A 17,348-nucleotide genomic window follows, 5' to 3' on the forward strand; every position below is an offset into this window, starting at 1 on the left:
TTGTTAATCAAGAAACAACGATGTTTCTCAAATTCTAAAAAATAGTCGCAAATAACGAAATTTTTTCGTTTAATAAATAATTATTTCGAGGAAAGACAAAAGAAAATTCCTTAGAAAACTGAAATATAGAGGAGAAAATTTAGCAATTGTATTTATAAAATTATAAATTAATGTAAAATCACCGTTGTGCCTCAGAATCGAAATGAATTCGATCACTTGTAGTTATGTTGAAATGCCAAGAACCTCTGCCATTAAAAAAACATTGACGTTTGTGATAGAATATTATATACTCGATTGTAAAAATTTCAAATAGAAAACTACTCCTTTTGTATGCAAAAAGAAAGCGTTGTCGAATTCTATTTGAAATTTCCAACATGAAATTGTTCCGTATTTGTGGTAAAAACTAGTCATTACTTACTAAATAACATAATTAACAAATTTAATCAATTTTCAGAAAATTTTCCTCTCCTAAAAAAGAAAATTGTTGGCCAATTTTGCAATTTTTCAATTACTTTAAATGTAAATAGTCAAAAAATATTATTTGAATATTATTAATAAATTTTTAACAATTACAAATTTTTATTGTAAAATATAAAATAATTAAAAATTATTAACAAAATTAAACTTGAATATTAATAATATTTAAATACTATTAAGTAATTAAATTTTTCTAAAATTCTACCAATAATGCAATAAGGGGAGAATTTTCAAAAAAATTATTTAAAATTGAAAAACAAATTTTTTCCTAAAACTAAATATCAAACTAAACATATTCTGAAATTATAAAGATTCTGAAATAATATGACACTGAAAGCTGTTAATTTTTAACTCTTAAGAATCTGCGCATTTATTGATAATAATTCAGATCACAGAGAAAAACAGTTATTACAACGTCGTTACGATTTAAAATATTTATAATCACACATTCGAACGTAACAAAAATATAAGAGTTCTTACAAATAACAACTGTTTCATTTTTCTTCCCTAATTATTATCACCAGAAGAATTATTAATTTTTTTTCTCATATTTTAAATCCCCCCCCCCCATCAAAAAATCACATTTAATAAATAAAATTAATAGAACCTTCCTTAACCCCTTACAAAAAAAAGAAGGGAAATTTAATTATTTCATTAGAAAATGCCGTAAAAAAGTTCTAAATAAAATTATTAAAATGCGAATAAAGAAAATATAAAATTAACAGTTTCCATTCATTCTCAACAGAAAACCATAAATTGCACTTTACAATTATAATTATAAATTCGACTAATTTTTCCTGGTCTCAAAGACATAAAATTTGGACAAAGAATTTTTTTTCGAGATAAATATTTTCTCTTCTCTTATTAATATCAATCTTTTTTTCTCATTTTTGCTTGAATTTACAAAATAATAATATCTAATAATTTTACAACTAATTAATTAAGTATTGAAATCAACGAACAACTAATTATTAAATCATTGAAACTCTAGAGGAATAAATAGAAAAAATTCAATGTCGAAAGAACTAAAAATATATACAAAAACAATTAACTATCTGTTAATAATACTATTGTACAAAAATATAACTAATATAATTATAATCAATACGTAATGTAATTATTACATTATTATAATTTTTCTTGTCTTAATTATTACCATCATACAATAATACTATTAACGAAAAAATATCAATTTACTACAGTTAATAATTATTAATAAAATATTTACTTTTAAGAAAATAATCTCTCAGTAACTTTCGACTCAAAAAGAGAAACAATAAATACTGAAAAAACTGAAAAAAATATTCTAGTAAATAGAAAATTATTTGCTAATAAATGCAAAAAATTTAATAATCTTAAAATACTAAAAATTCAGATCGTGAGCAATTTTTCAAGTGGTAATAAAGAAAATAAATTGAGAATTTCTTTCATTGATTGTGAATTTCATTCTAAGTTTGACTCAGACTCGGAGAAGGTTCAACATTTTGAGATTGATTGAGAAATAAAACGTTGCTTGCCTTAATTCTCGGTCCAGTTGCCGCCATCGATGGACAGGGACTAATGCACGGGGTGGAACAATAGCTGTTACTTAAATCGCACTGATCCAAAAGTTTCCACAACTCCTCTGGTGTTGGTCCGCCCGAAAATTCTTTATCTAAAAGGCAAATTTCATTTTAATGCTCATTAATTTGGTGATACAAATATTTAATTAAAAGGAATTTTTTGCTGTCTAAAAAATTAATTATAACTGCAATTTTTATTGTCTAAAAATTTAACTATAACTAAAATGTTTACTCTCTAAAAATTTAAATAAAGAAAAAATCACAATAATGTAACTAAATGAATTTTTTTCTAAAAATTCATTCGATTAAATGAAAATTCACCAGAATGAATATTTAACAGAATAAAAATTTAGTTCGATATAATTTTGACTGAATAAAAATTCCTTAGAAAGGAAATTTAACTAATAAAAATAAACTAATTTAAAATTTAAGTAAATAAAAACTTAATAAAATAAATATTTGACTAAATGAATTTTTAACTAAATAAACATTCGATTAAACGAAAATTCTTTGGAATAAATATTTAACAGAATAAAAATTTAGTTCGATATAATTTTGACTGAAGAAAAATTCCATATAATGGAAATTTATTTAAATGGAAATGTATTTAAATAAAAATTGAAAAAAGAATGTAAAATGTAGTTTGAGAATGAAAATTAAATATTGAAATGAGTTGCTTTTTTTATTGTTATTTCGAAAGAAGAAGAAGAAGAAGAAGAAAAATGTGACAAACCGGGAACGGCATTGAAAGAGGGATCGAGGGCGGTTGTAAGGTCCCACATTTGAATAGCGCCGTTAGAATGACCGGTGAAAATAAATCGTCGTGGCCTGGAGCCCATTCGACTGGAACCTTCACATTCGTGAACGCAAAAAGAAGATATCACACTCCCATCCACCGATTGTATCACACAGACTCTTTTTCCATTAGATGCCAATCGTACGAACAATTGATCCGTTTCGGGAACAACTTTCTGGACGAAAACCTGCTCGTCATCTTGCTCACCAAATGGACCTGAAATTTCAATTTAATTTCAATACATGCATAAAAAATATATTTCCTTTATAATCTTCAATCAAACTTATACACTCGACATTTCGTATTCAAATTTTAAATATAGTAATGTAAAAATAATTTAATTTAATTTTAATCGAGTAATTAATTACTTCGTCGAATTGTGAATTTTTTTTATTTAGTTAGTTAATTACCGAAATCATTGCCAGCATTGTAACTAATGCAGGGATCGATGGCGTCCAAAGAAACGATTTTGAAACTTGCTTCGGGCATGGAACCGGGTTGAGTTGAAATCATACCACGAAATCTTGTCACTGCCCAACTTCGTACGTGATTATATTCCGAGCAAACGGACACTAAATATTTTTCGGACAGAGTTACCTGTTGGGAAGAAAATTAATATCAGAGAATTTTACATTTTACTAATTTTCCCTTTTTTCAACTCAATATAAATAATAATTTTTACTTCGAATTCAAATAAAATACAAAATTACAAATTTTTAACATAAAATTAAAGAATTTTTACTTCAAATTCAAATAAAAATACAAAATTACAAATTTTTAACACAAAATTAAAGAAATCAGGAAAGAAAATATAGAAATAGAAAAAATAAAAATATAGAAAGAGAAGCAAATAATTAATGAAAAAGAATTAAAAAGATAAATTTGAAAAAAATAGAAAATTAATATAAAAACAGAAACTAAAATATAATGCCGAAAATAAACTTTCGGCAATAAATATTGCCGAAATTATTTAATTATATTTGCTCGTTAATAATTAAATAAATATTCTCTTTGAAAAATTGATTAGAATTACTGTTTATATCGAAATTATATTTATTTCAACCTTGGTAACGCTGCTTTGATGGACCGTGAAAGTTTGAAAAAGTTGTGGTCCATGTCCCACGGTTTCCGGATGCTGAACGATTACTCTTACACTTCCAGATTTTGTTCCGTAAGCAATTTCGATCCAATTTCCACACAAACCTGTGAAATTGAGGAGTAAAAGTTATTTTTCTAATTATAAACTAAAAATCTTTTTCAACACAGTCTCACAAGTTTTCTACTAAATATTCATATTTTTATAAAAAAAATAATAAAACGTGCAATTTGACTTGAATACCAATTAATTAAAAGGTACAGGTACTTAGTCGGCCAAGCAATTAATTAATCAGTAATTTATTAAATAAACGAATCAAATAATTACTCAGTTATTTTGATACGTTTATCAAACAATTAAAACAGTAAATAAAAAAAATTTATTAATAACTGTAATTATAAAATATAAATTATTTTCTCGATATTTTTTTATCTTATTTCATTTTTTCAACTAACTTTATTCAATTATAATAACATTTTAAATTATGAGTTACAATAGCAATGATTGTAATTAATTAATTATAATATAATAGTTAACAATATAATGAATTTAAAATGAAGAATGATGTGAATGAATGATTTTTATGAAATGACGTTCAATTTAAGTAACATGCAACAAAAATAGAATTTTTCTTATTACGAAAAGAATAATAAATTCATGCGACGTAATAACATTGAATAAAAACAAATATTTTTAAAAAGCGACTAAAGCTCTCTAAGGCATAAAAAAATCTCGTCCTTGCAGGCGAAAATTCATAAGAAATAAATTTATAAATTTATCATTGAATGTTTCTTTTAAAAATTTTAAATAAATCGTCATTAAAATTTTCGCAAATAATAATTAATCCTATTATTGATATAAAAATAATAAATTTTTGGAAAAAAATATTTAAAAAGGAAGAAAATTTATATTGAAAAATAGTTTTAATAGTTTTAATAATAAAAAATAGTAAAAATATTTGAACATTTTTTTTCACTTAATAATTTAAAGGATCAATAAATACAATTGTTTTTCTGTTACCTTCCCTCCCCCTCTCAGATGCTGGCATGGAACATAATACTATGAATAGGGAGAGCAAGCAGGCAGCTCTAATAATCGAACCAATTCAAAGAATTTTTTTTTTATAAATATACAAAAAAAAAGAGAATCATATAATTAACGTTCATTGAACTTAAATATAAAATGCATAATTTTTGCATTAGTACAACTGGACACATGAGGATAGCAGGGTGCATTTTGCTATAGAATTTAATATTCAAGTGCCTGAAAAATTAAGGAATTATATCACACATCTCAATTCCACAATCTCTAATTAATTAATTAATTTATAATTCACTAGTTTAATAAACAAATTTTCTTCTAATTGCACATAAAATTTCTTTCCCCTTTATTTTAGGGAATTTTTTTCTAATTTTCAATTTAAAAATCTAAAAAGCCATTGTCGATTGCAAAGGAAAATTATTTTCGAAATTCTAGTACACAATATACATTAATACGATAATAGTCACACGTGGTTATGAAAAGAGAAATTAGACTGTCAATTATTTAATTTTAACTCAAGTTTTTAATTGATTTCTATAAATGGACAAATTTTTGAAAAATTATCTCTTCTTTCTTGATTTTAATCATAATATTTATTATGAATTTAATTTCAAAATTCTAAAGGGAAATTGATAAAATTTAATTCAAATTCATATTCATTCATACTCAAAATATTTTTAATTATCAAATAATTAAAAATTAGAAAGTCAAATTGTTTTCATATAAATATGAATATTAATAATTAAACTGAGAAAAAGGTAAAATTTTATACTTTTAAAATTCTCTTGGAAAAATATGTTTTAAATCAAAGTTTATTAAATTAATTCAAATTAATTTTATTAATTTTATTTATTTTTTCTTTTATTTTGTTTATTAAAATTAAGAAAACAAAATTGACATCCCATTTTCTCGGGGAGAAACGAAAAGTGTAACTACAAACGCAAATGCAACAACGTTTATATGTAGATAATATAAAAAATGCGAACGAGATGCGATGCAAGATAAACAATTGCGTGAATCAATGACTGTGATGATTGTTTGTTGAGACTAAAAAAATGATAAAGGTATTATTATTATTAACCCATACTTGCCTTGCGCTATGTATCCAGTTGTACGGTACGAATTTCAAGAAGCAAAAATAAAAAATGTATCATTAAGTTTTCATTTATTTCGGAGAGAAAAAAAAACCCACAAAAAAAATAATTGATCTCTGAGAGAATGAAAATGAATCTGAAATTATTTTCTCAAAAAACTAATTAATGAGCGAAAAAATGATGATTCAAGGCGTGAAAAATGTTAATGATCAGTGATTCAATTTTCCTTTTTCAATTATCCGCATTCTTATTATATAGCTGTTCAATAAAGTTAAAAATAAATCTTATACACTAAAAACTCGAGACTTTGAATATTTAGATATTTTTTATATTCAAATCAAAACTTACAGCTTAAAAAAATTTTTAAATCATTTTCAAATCATTTTTCAAAAAACTAAAAGAAACTGAAAAAATAGAGGACTAATATTGAAATAAAATTTTCATAATTTTGAATAAATCGTACAAAATCCGTAAAATAAATTTTAAAAGTTTGTCGTAGTAAAAAATCTATTTTTCTTTTTTTCCAAAAAATTTCCATTTTTTGCAATAAATAAATTTTCTAGCCTTCGAGTTTTTAATAATTAAAAAGCAAGTTTGCACTAAATAAATTTTAACTCACTTGTTTTTGGGGTGAGATACACCGAAATTGCCGTGATTGGATCGTGACTCGGATCTCTGTACAATTCCGTGACCAATAAATCGTTGTCTTTCATTCTCAGGGGAAATTTTTGCATATCTAAAAAAATTAGCGACATTAAATAATTACTATTATTTTATTTTTATTTTATTATTTTAATTTGACCGGAAAAAAATAATAATAAGTTACCATTAGCTATTTCGGTAGGAAAATATTACTATTTGAATAGTGTCCCCCTTTAGCAAAGAATCAAAAATTATTAAAAATGTTCAAAAATTCGAAAAACCAAATTTCTTAAAATTCAGCATTTTTTCTTTTTATTTACTGCATTTAGCTTCATTATTTTTGGGCTCTTCAAGAACACTTTACCCAATTTTTTTATCTATGTCCTTTGGTTAAAAATTTAAAATTATTAAAAATTACCAAAAATTCGAAAAACCGATTTTTTTAAAATTCAACATTTTTTCCTCTCTTTCATAGGATTTAGCTTTATTATTTTTGTGCTCTTTAAAAATACTTTACTTAATTTGTTATCTCCACCCTTTCGTAAAAAATCTAAAATTATGATAAATTAGCAAAAATTCAAAAAACTGAATTTCTTAAAATTCAACATTTTTCCTTCTTTTTTATTGCATTTAGCTTCATTATTTTTGTGCTCTTCAAAAATACTTTACTTATTTAATAGTCTCCACCCTTTGGTAAAAAATCTAAAATTATGGAAAATTAGCAAAAATTCAAAAAACTGAATTTCTTAAAATTCAACATTTTTTCTTCTCTTTTACTGCATTTAGCTTTATTATTTTTGGGCTCTTCAAAAACACTTTACTTATTTAATGTTGCCAATGTTACTGGAACATTACGTGCTACTAGGGAAGTAGAATGAAAATGATTATTAGGTATCAATATTTTCATTTCTATATAGGTATAAAAATATTTGAACTTTTAAATTTTAGATTTAAAATTACTAATTTTTTTTATTTTTATGATAAAATTGAAATATAGATATAGATAATAATAAAATCGAAAGCTCACCAATATAATAAATAGAGCCATTATTACAGCCCAAAAGAAGAAAAGAACCAGCCGTGTCGAAGGACGATATTGGCACGACATCTTGAATTTGCCAATGATGTGTCATTGCGTGCCAAACGCCAATTTTTCCAGTTGGCGATAGTGCCACCAATTGGCTGCCAATAAAGAAAAGATATTCAACGCGCACATTTAAATTGAATGTGCCAACGTTCGTTTTAATTCCACCCTCTGACACACTCCAAAGACGCACTTGACTGCCAAACGAAATTGCCACCATTTTTCCATCGGCGCCACTAATTTTTGCATTAATTGCCACACGTTCGATGATAAATTCAATATGAGGACTGGTGAATGCATGCTGCCAGCCTGAAGAATCCTTGAGGCGATAACAAGTGATAAAATGAGCGTACGCAATCACAATCCAATTGTGATGCGCCTTTATTATTTGTACACGTAAAGGATCAACCCAACCTGAAACTATTTCAATTAATAATATTATTATTTATTTTCTGAATAAATAATAACTCTCTTCTTGTTTGCACTTAGTAGTATAATTATCAGGTTTCGTCACAAAAATTTCATTTTGCTTTTCCTGAATTTTCCCTGATTTACAGACTAAATTTCGACTTCTTCCCTGACCCTAAATCCCTTTTTGATTTACTCTAAAAATTATTAAATATGTACTCAAAAAAATGTTCTATTACATTTATTTACAAATTTATTCAAAAGCAGAATTATATTGTATAAAATATTTAATTCAGCTGCGTAAACGAAAGTTGATCCATTACCTTGTTGAGGCCCAAAGACAAGGCTGATATCGTTCTTGAAAACCTTGTTCAAATCTGCAGAACTGTTCCGAGCATGTCGAAGGTCAAGCGAAGGCGTTCGTGAATGTGGAACACCTCTGGAAACCCGATAATCCAGTGACGAATTCCGAGCATGAGTTGGTAACGACGCTCTGTGATTTTGTTGATCTAAATGACAAAAAAGCGTAAATTAAATTATTTAGTAACTAAATTACAATTAACTAAATTTAATAAGTTAAAATTTAATTGTTTATAATTAATTATAATTTATTTTATTATTATTGCCTATTTTTTTCAAATATTGACAAGTAATTAATTAATTAAGAGTTTTCAGTAGAGAAAAAAGATGGAAAAATATTAAAAATCAAAAAGTATTAACTGTTGGAGTTGCTGGGCTGATTAGAAGAATTAGAGGACGATCCCGAGGATTGTGGAGCTGCAGCTGTCGTGGAAGTCGCAGCTTCCGTCCGAGGAACTTGAGGAGCACCTGCAGGTCTCCCATGAATAGAAACATCACTTATGCTCGCTGAAACGCTTGCTGGCTCTTGTAGAGGAACATCTGCAATTTTAAAAATAAATTTTCAAATGAAGAAAAATTTTAATCTATAAAAATTTTAACTCTTTCAATCATTACTTCGCTTTGCAACTAAATTCAATTCTTTCATTCAAAAAGTACCAAAAAAGTTTCTTATTCAAAAGTACCGAAGATTTTCGGTATTATTTATTTATAATAAAATATTTTCTAATAAAATAGAATAATAAAATAAAAGAACAAATAAATAAAAAAAAGAAATAAAAAATACTCACTTGGAGGTGGCAAATAGCCATAAAATAAAACATCACCACAGGAGGATTGCGACAAATCTTCGCAGAGCATTAATCTCTTGACGAGAGGAGTAATACCATAATATTCTGCCTCGTGTCTCAATGCACGAATATCAATATTTTTCAAGTCAATGTCCTTTGTTCTTAAATAATTGAGTATAATTGAAAATACTTTTGGATCGCGATCAATGAAAAGTGCTCCATTCTCGTCTCGACGACTCGCGATCCTGTTGCTCAACAGAGCGGTGAAAAATGAATCCGGAATCCACGATAGAGTTTGACGTGATGTCGAAAATCTTGAAAAAGAAAAATTATTAAATAAAGAAAAGAAAAACAAACAAAAAATTATTACTAAAAATTTCGATAACAAAAAAATTGTATCATTTTTGATACTTAAAAACAAGTTTAATTTCCAAGTGTTGAACAATTAAACAATAAATTTCCTTATTCTATTTATCAATTATTGCTATTCTTCATTCAATCATCAATTTTTATTGTCATAAAAAAGTAAACAAATTTTCAAGAAAACAGCTGTCATAGTAAAAATATCTATTTCTCGATTTCTTTTTAAATAAATAAAAAAAAAATAAAATAAAATATGTAGACAACTTCGAATAATGTGGAATTGTGCAAAAATAAATTGTAGCAATACCAAAGGGAGGAGAAACTAATATTAAATATTTAAAAAGAAGGGTAATAATACACAAGGGAAGGAAATCGATCTGATTTTTTTTACCTTGTTCCACCGACGTTCAAATGAATAATTTCACACAAAGAACCAAAACCTTGTGAAGTTGACATAATTACAAAAATTTTCGAGACAATAAATTTAAGTCAAACATGTCACTTTTTTATACAAATAAAAATAATAAATATCAAGAGGAAAAAGAAAGCGACGACGACATGTTGACATCTCATTTGTACTAAAGTTTAACTTTCACACTGTAGATGTCGCATGAAATTTTAACAAATTATCGATTTTATTTGTCGTTTTAAATAAATAACTAAAAAATTACTAAAAAAACTAAACAAAAAATTTCTTTACAGTTCCATTTCTGAAAAGAAATTTTTTGTTCTGTGTTTTAGTAAAATTCAATTAATAATAGTAAATACTTGAGACAAACTTTTATAAAATTATACATTTGACATTTTAAATTTCCCGCCATTTATACAGCGACACCTACTAATGATTAACTATTTAAAAAAATTACCTTTTTTATTAATTTATTAAATTTATTCTAAAAAATTAGAGAATATATTCTTTTTCACAAAAATTTATTCATATTTTGTAAAAAAAAAATAATTTTAAGTGTCAAATAGACGACGTCACGTTCATTTCCGGTTACCGGCAATTTGCTAAGCTAAATGACACGTGCAGTCAGTGAATTTTCACTTCTTTTCACTGTTGTCCCTTTAAGTAGTTTCTTTCTAATTGTGAGAATATTATCATCTACTTTTCCAAAAATTGGCACTTGATGTTTCAAGGAAAATGTTGCCAAAAGGAAAGAAGAAAAGTTTGACGGAGGAAATCAATAAATTGATGACCACAAAGCAAACGAATTTCGATTCAGATGAGGATGAATTAACGAAAGCAAAGACAGTCGAACGTGACGACAGTGATATTTCCGAAGATGAATATCAAACATCGAGTATTCGTAAGAAAACTGCTCCACTTTTAGCTGACGAAGACGAGAGGTAAATTTATTTACTAATTGATAATTTATTGTTTACCAATCGGACTGTTGAATATGCGAAAAACATAACCTCACTTTTTCAATTCTCGACACGATGCTTGTTTCGTTGGTTTAAATCGTTTGGTTTAAATGATAATTATTCAGTTTTAGAATTTAGATTTAAAATCAAGATTTAGAATCAAAATTTAAATTTAGATAAAAAGTCTTTTAAAAACGTTCATAAAAAATTGTTGTGTTCGGGAAAATTAACTTCAAAGAGACAATTATATTTGATTTACGAATTGTTTAATTTACACTTTTTCTTACAAAATGATAACACAATATTATTTATTTATACAATATATTTTTAAATTTACACTTACCATTCAATCTTTGCATTCTTATTTCTCTTTTTAATTTCGCTCTTCATGCTCTTGACGAAAGTCTGTAAATTTTCGGATTTTCTTTTGAAATTATTATTACTCCGTTGAAGTGATGTCACTTTTGAATCTAATTTTTCAATCAATTGTTTGGCTTCCATAAAATACAGGACTTTCTGTTTATCCGGTAATTTACTAAATGTCTCTTCGTTTAATGTCCTTACTGTCATTCTTCTATAACTAAATGGTACTTCCTCGACGACAGGTTTTTCTTCGACTTCACTAAAATTATAATGAAATTCAATTCTTCTTTTTACTCTTAATTTTTATACTAAAACTGTTATTGGAAAAAAGTAATTCTACAAACCTGAATTCGTCTGGACTGAATTCCTCAAGATTCTCATAATCAAAAGTTTCTGTTTTTTCCTGAAACGTTTCGATTGTTCCTTCACTATAATTATTACACTCTTCTAATGATTGAACATTCTCGATTATAGGAATTTCACTTTTGTTTTCAATTGTTTCGAAATTTGAAATTACTTCTAAACTTTCGTTTTCAATTGTTTCGAAATTATCGTCTGATTCCATATTTGTAATATCGTCTTCAGTTTCCAATTCTATGAATTCTTCCAAGGTTTTAATTGTTGGAATTGCACCTTCAATTAGTCGTGGATTTCCGGTATAAAAAGTTGGTTTAAAGCATTTTTGAGAAAAATGAATGGAGCAAAGGCGAGAACTTTTCGATAATTCTCTTTCAATATTCATATTTCTCATCCAAATTTTTCGTAAATCTTCATTCTTGGGAAATCTATTTTTTTAAAGAAAGACAAAATTTTTACTATTTTTAGTAAAATTATTATTAATTATTATTTTACTGTTTTTTTGACATATTATTTTTACGCTTATTTTCTTTATTTTGAGGTTAGGTTCTTACTTGTGAAACATGAGTTCTGGTCTTCCTTCTGCTTTTCCCTTACACACTATGCAAGTAACTGTCATTTTTTTTCAAATATAATTTTCACTCGATGATTAAATAATTAAATTTTAATTTTCCTTCATTTGTCACACTAGTAAACTTTGGACGCTTACAGCAATTTATACGATTCATACACTTGCAAAATTCTAGAAGTTTGTATGTGTCGTTTATTGATTATTCTACGATAACATTGATGCCCTTATTACCTTACCCTGTCGGTAATATCGTTTTTTCTTGATTACAATTCTTTATTCTTTTCGTAACTATCATTAATACTATTTTTATTAATATTTATTGATTTAATAATTAATTAAAACTTTGTTATTAAGACTTTATAAAATATAAACATTTTCCAAATATGCAAATATTGGGAAAATGTTTTTAAAATTCAATTTTAATTTTATAAATTCTAAATTTTATTCAAATTTTAGAAAATAATTGAATTCTATTGAAATTTTTTATAACAAATTAAGAAAAAAATGAAGTCTTTTGTGAAATTGTTTTAAATATAATTGAATTTTTGCAAAGATTCTTTAGTAAAATATTTTTGAGAATAATAATTTAATTTTTGCATAGATTTGATAAAATTAATTAGTAAGTTAGTTAATAAAAAATGTTGTAATTTGCATAATAATAATAAACTGAATATCTGAATGCTATAGTTAATTAATAAATTAAAATGTAATTATTTCTTTTTAATTTTTTAAAATTTCTAATTACAAATTCCTCAATATTTTATGACAAATTTTTCAAAGAAACTAATTTTATTATATTTTTTCAGATATGCCGGTAAAAAAATATCCCGGAAAGCTGCATTTGGCAATGAATCAGAAGACGAATTAAGTGAGGAATTATCTGATGAAGAATTAATTTCCGAGGACGATGAATCGATATCAGGCTCTGATAAAAAATCTCAATCACCTTTAGAATCTTCCGACAATTCTGACAATGATTCTCAATCGGATTTTGATGAAGATTTCAAAGAAAATGATGACGATGAAGAAGAAGAAGAAGAAGAAGTATCCGACGAAGAGAATTCATTCCAAGGCGAAACGGGAATTAAAATTATTTCCGACACAAATCTAAATTCTGAAGTTGAAAAAGGAAGGTGTGTGAAAAATCAATTGGAACGCTGGGAGAAATTGCTGAAAACAAGAATTCTGATGCAAAAGTGTCTCGCAATTAGCAATGAAATGCCTCAACACGATGTTCATGAAACATTCATGTCCAATTCGGAAAATAAGGAATTAAAGGCGAAAACAATTTCCGAAGTCTCGAAACTTTTGGATAATCTCTTGGAATTACAGAACAACTTTTTGGAGACAACTTCCGAAATTAAACGGTTTAGTTCGAAGGACAAAAAACGAAATTCAGAAGAAGATGAAGAAATTACGAGTGATGAGGATATGAACGAGGAAATTCCGTCAAATTCAGAAGACGATTCAGCTCAAGATTCGGAAGAAGATTCCGAGACCGAAATCAAGAAGCCCGTAAAACGAAGAAAACTCAACGACTACGAAACAATCATCAGTCAGAATCACAAACAATTTTTACAATTTCGTAACTCAGTAATTCAGAAATTCGACGACAAGACAAAAATTTCATCGGGAAAGTCAAACAAAGGTACACAAAACCAATCAGTGCTGAAACAGATAGAATTCGTTCTCAACGATAGAGAGAAACTTATGAAAAGAACTCAACTAAAGCGTTCGAATTACAAAACTTTGGGTAAAGCAAATATCATTGAAATGGATCAGGACGGAAGGCACGTGCAGGACTATGATCCAGAAATTTTCGACGACGACGATTTTTATCAGCAACTATTACGAGAAGTAATTGAGTCCAAGTGTGCCGAGAATACAGATCCTGTTCAACTCAGTAGACAGTGGGCTCAATTGCAAAACATGAGGAGTAAAATGAAGAGGAATATCGACACTCGTGCAACAAAAGGCCGACGAATTCGTTACGTTGTTCATCAGAAATTGGTGAATTTCATGGCTCCAATAACGTACAATGACACTTGGACGGATAGTGCGAAAAATGAATTGTATAATTCAATTTTCGGTAAGTCTATCAATAATTAGTCAACGAAAGAAAATTTTAAAAAATTGTCATTCCAAAGAGAACTGAATCATTAAATTTATCACTGTTGCAAAAAATTACAAATTTCATGTTTTATTAGATGTGACTCAAAAATTCACTCCTAAGATTAATAGTTAATTCGAAAATTTAAAGCGATCAAAATAAGAAAAATCTTTTAAGGATTTAGATTATAATCATAATTCGTAATATTTTCATATCGATTATTAATAATTCATTGCAAGTGTAAAATACAGAACAGTAAAAATAATTCTGTAAACCAGTTTTTTAATATTGAGAATCTTTAAAACGAAATAACGGATTTACTGAATTCTACATGTTTACACTTTGACACTTACTATTTTCATTCTTGAAAGTTCGTTTTCGATCTTTGGGACAATTCACTTCTATTCACTTTGTAAGTACAAACAAAGTTTAACTCATGATTTACAATTACTTTACGTAATTGTAATTAATATGCATTTCGATTTTCTAAAACAAAGCATTAATAGTTATTTCGAAAAATTACAGCGATGTGAAGAAAAAAACCCTTTTACTTATATTATTCATCATATTTTTCACTATTAATTTAGTGATTTCGATAAATTTCAGCGATGTGAATAGAAAATCATATTTTTATTAACCAATCTATACAGAATAATTTTAATCCATTCATTTCATTAATTCTAAAATTTATCTATTGTAATTTAACTCAACTGCCTAGTTTCTTCCTACAAACATTTTAGAAAATATTTCGAAAACTTACAGCGAACAACAATTAAACTGTTTTCTTAGTGTTGGAGTGTAATTGCAAAATTTGCAGTGTGTTATCTCTTTTAGAGGTTTATTCCTTTTTGATAAAAAGGACCAACTTTCACTTATTGAAAAAATTAAAGAAAAACAAATTTATGCTTTTTATTAGTTAACACATTTTCTACGCAAATAAATTTGTATTAAGTATTAATAAATTATGCGTCTTCTTGTTTCTTAAAGTAGGCATTACGTCGCATAGATCCATGTAAGTGGGTTAAAAAATTTTCTTTTAATTTAAAAAATATAAAATTGTATTTTTTCAACAATGAATTTTTTCGCATAAAAATATTTAAAATAATTGTATATATAATAAATTATTTTCTAAAATATAAACAAAATTTCTTTTTCTTTCATGGAATTTGTTTTTAATTTTTTCTAAATTTAAATCTTCTCTTTTTCTTAGTTTAAATTAAATCTTTGAAAAATTAAGATATATTTTTTTATCTCTTAATTTCATAATTATTAACTTATGGAATTGCTTTCTTTAATTCAGAAGTTCAAAATAGTTTTAATAAAAAAAAATAAGCAACAAATTGTTAAATATGTAAATCCCAATTTTTAATTGCAAATGCAGGTGATTCCCCGGAAGTTGGCAGTACATTAAACGGAATTGTAACGGTTGGTGCTTATGTGAAACGAAGGCGGGATTTTTCGAAAGTTTACTGAATTCTTTTCTGTCAAATCACACTTTTCGAAATTCTATTTTGCTTTCTAATACTATTAGGTAAAAATTGAAAATAACAAAATAACGAAATATTATTAAAATAAATATAATATAATAAATATAATTCATTCAATAAAGAAAAAGAAAAATAAATTAGAGAACAAAAGAAAAACTTCAGGTGAATATTAACGGTAAATTTGAAACAATTTGAAAGGGGAAATAAGCGATATAATTACCAATTTGATTTCCGAGTAAATAGGTTCGAGCTAATGGGTCAAATGGTCAAATGATGAAAATGAGAATCAAGTGTAAAAACAAGTGCAGATGAGTGACAGCTTCGAATGATGTATTCGAAAATTATACATCAGCCTCTCTTATTTCTTTATTTTTCTCACTTTTCACGCATTCTTTTTTCACCAAAAAAAATTTTAACCGAATTTTCTTCTTAATAGAAAAAATGTAAAAAAAAATAATAAAAGTTTAAAAACTTTTTCTCAATTTAATGATTTTGAATAAATTTTAATAACGTTTACCAAAAGAATTCAATCATTTAAAAAAAATTTTAATTTATAAAAATTTCACAATAATTTGCAATAATTCAATTATTGATATAAATAATAAAATTTTTTACATTTCTTCAATGATTTTCTTAAATAAAAAAATTCTCTTTAGAAATTCAATTATTTTTAAAAATTTAAATAAAATTCTTTATAAAAATTCAATACTGTATTTCGAATGCAATTTTAATTAAATTCCTCGAAAGATTTTAATTATTATCCTAAATTATATAAAATTTTAAGCAATAAAAAGTTAATTGAAATTGTTCTAGCAATAGTTTAGGACCAGGAAAAAATTTTGTGACTAAGAATTGTTAGTAAATGGAAGATAAATTCGTTCAAAAAATAGTTTTTCATCTTCTGCTGATTATCGGCTGTGGTTACTTTTTATGAATTGTGAATTAAATTAATTTTTGTGACCCAGATATTAATTGGAATTGCTCTAGCAATAGTTTAGGACCAGTAAAAAATTTTGTGACTAAAAATTGTTAGAGTAAACTGAAAATAAATTCGTTCAAAAAGTTTTTCATCTTCTGCTGATTATCGGCTGTGGTTACTTTTTATGAATTGTGAATCGAATTAATTTTTATGACCCAAATATTAATTGGAATTGTTCTAGTAATAGTTTAGGACCAGTAAACAATTTTTTTTTTAATTAAAAAAAAATTTCTTAAATTTTGCCTGTGTTTAAAGATTTTTAGGAAGATTTTAACTTAAAATTTAAAAAATGTTTTTTATCTTTTTGAAATTCAACAACTTATTTATTATAAAACATGAAGAAATTGATTACTCCGAGTCTTCGACTCGGAGTGATCGATATTTTCATGTTTTATAATAAAT

The 17,348-nt window shown here is 25.9% G+C and overlaps 3 protein-coding genes across 5 annotated transcripts; 1 reads left to right on the forward strand and 2 right to left on the reverse strand.

The window, feature by feature from the left end:
- Positions 1–817: 817 nt before the first annotated feature.
- On the reverse strand, positions 818–10,295 carry LOC122511844 (BTB/POZ domain-containing protein KCTD3). 3 transcript variants are annotated; one of them, XM_043627364.1, is made up of 11 exons: positions 10,103–10,295; positions 9,349–9,662; positions 8,921–9,100; positions 8,524–8,709; positions 7,736–8,206; positions 6,686–6,802; positions 6,064–6,069; positions 3,899–4,038; positions 3,246–3,432; positions 2,773–3,051; positions 818–2,131 (listed from the first exon to the last, which is right to left on the reverse strand). In XM_043627364.1, the coding sequence occupies exons 1-11, from the start codon at positions 10,165–10,167 to the stop codon at positions 1,926–1,928; spliced, it is 2,151 nt and encodes a 716-aa protein (XP_043483299.1). In that variant the 5' UTR covers positions 10,168–10,295; the 3' UTR covers positions 818–1,925. The 3 variants fall into 3 exon arrangements, with proteins under 3 accessions (XP_043483299.1, XP_043483297.1, XP_043483298.1); XM_043627362.1 differs by having other exon boundaries at positions 7,736–8,212; XM_043627363.1 differs by lacking the exon at positions 6,064–6,069 and having other exon boundaries at positions 7,736–8,212.
- Positions 10,296–10,706: 411 nt separating this feature from the next.
- Positions 10,707–15,620, forward strand: LOC122511845 (protein AATF-like). Its single transcript, XM_043627365.1, has 2 exons — positions 10,707–11,061; positions 13,177–15,620. Exons 1-2 carry the CDS (start codon positions 10,856–10,858, stop codon positions 14,477–14,479), a joined length of 1,509 nt encoding a protein of 502 aa, XP_043483300.1. The 5' UTR covers positions 10,707–10,855; the 3' UTR covers positions 14,480–15,620.
- On the reverse strand, positions 11,329–12,570 carry LOC122511846. Its single transcript, XM_043627366.1, has 3 exons — positions 12,354–12,570; positions 11,787–12,227; positions 11,329–11,701 (listed from the first exon to the last, which is right to left on the reverse strand). Exons 1-3 carry the CDS (start codon positions 12,416–12,418, stop codon positions 11,419–11,421), a joined length of 789 nt encoding a protein of 262 aa, XP_043483301.1. The 5' UTR covers positions 12,419–12,570; the 3' UTR covers positions 11,329–11,418.
- Positions 15,621–17,348: the final 1,728 nt, after the last annotated feature.

This window comes from Leptopilina heterotoma, unplaced genomic scaffold (assembly GCF_015476425.1).
Source record: "Leptopilina heterotoma isolate Lh14 unplaced genomic scaffold, ASM1547642v1 Lhet_90, whole genome shotgun sequence".
Taxonomy (NCBI): Eukaryota; Metazoa; Arthropoda; class Insecta; order Hymenoptera; family Figitidae; genus Leptopilina; species Leptopilina heterotoma.

Bases quoted from the DNA above. Each gene is read 5' to 3' on its own strand.
- LOC122511845 (XM_043627365.1), top strand. From the start codon at position 10,856: ATGTTGCCAAAAGGAAAGAAGAAAAGTTTGACGGAGGAAATCAATAAA. The intron at 11,062-13,176 runs GTAAATTTATTT...ATATTTTTTCAG, and splicing joins TTAGCTGACGAAGACGAGAG to ATATGCCGGTAAAAAAATAT.
- LOC122511846 (XM_043627366.1), bottom strand. From the start codon at position 12,418: ATGACAGTTACTTGCATAGTGTGTAAGGGAAAAGCAGAAGGAAGACCA. The intron at 12,228-12,353 runs GTAAGAACCTAA...TTAAAAAAATAG, and splicing joins CCAGAACTCATGTTTCACAA to ATTTCCCAAGAATGAAGATT. The intron at 11,702-11,786 runs GTTTGTAGAATT...TTATAATTTTAG, and splicing joins TTCAGTCCAGACGAATTCAG to TGAAGTCGAAGAAAAACCTG.
- LOC122511844 (XM_043627362.1), bottom strand. From the start codon at position 10,167: ATGTCAACTTCACAAGGTTTTGGTTCTTTGTGTGAAATTATTCATTTG. The intron at 9,663-10,102 runs GTAAAAAAAATC...TTCTTTTTCAAG, and splicing joins TTGAACGTCGGTGGAACAAG to ATTTTCGACATCACGTCAAA. The intron at 6,803-7,735 runs GTGAGCTTTCGA...TAATTTTTTTAG, and splicing joins TGGCTCTATTTATTATATTG to ATATGCAAAAATTTCCCCTG.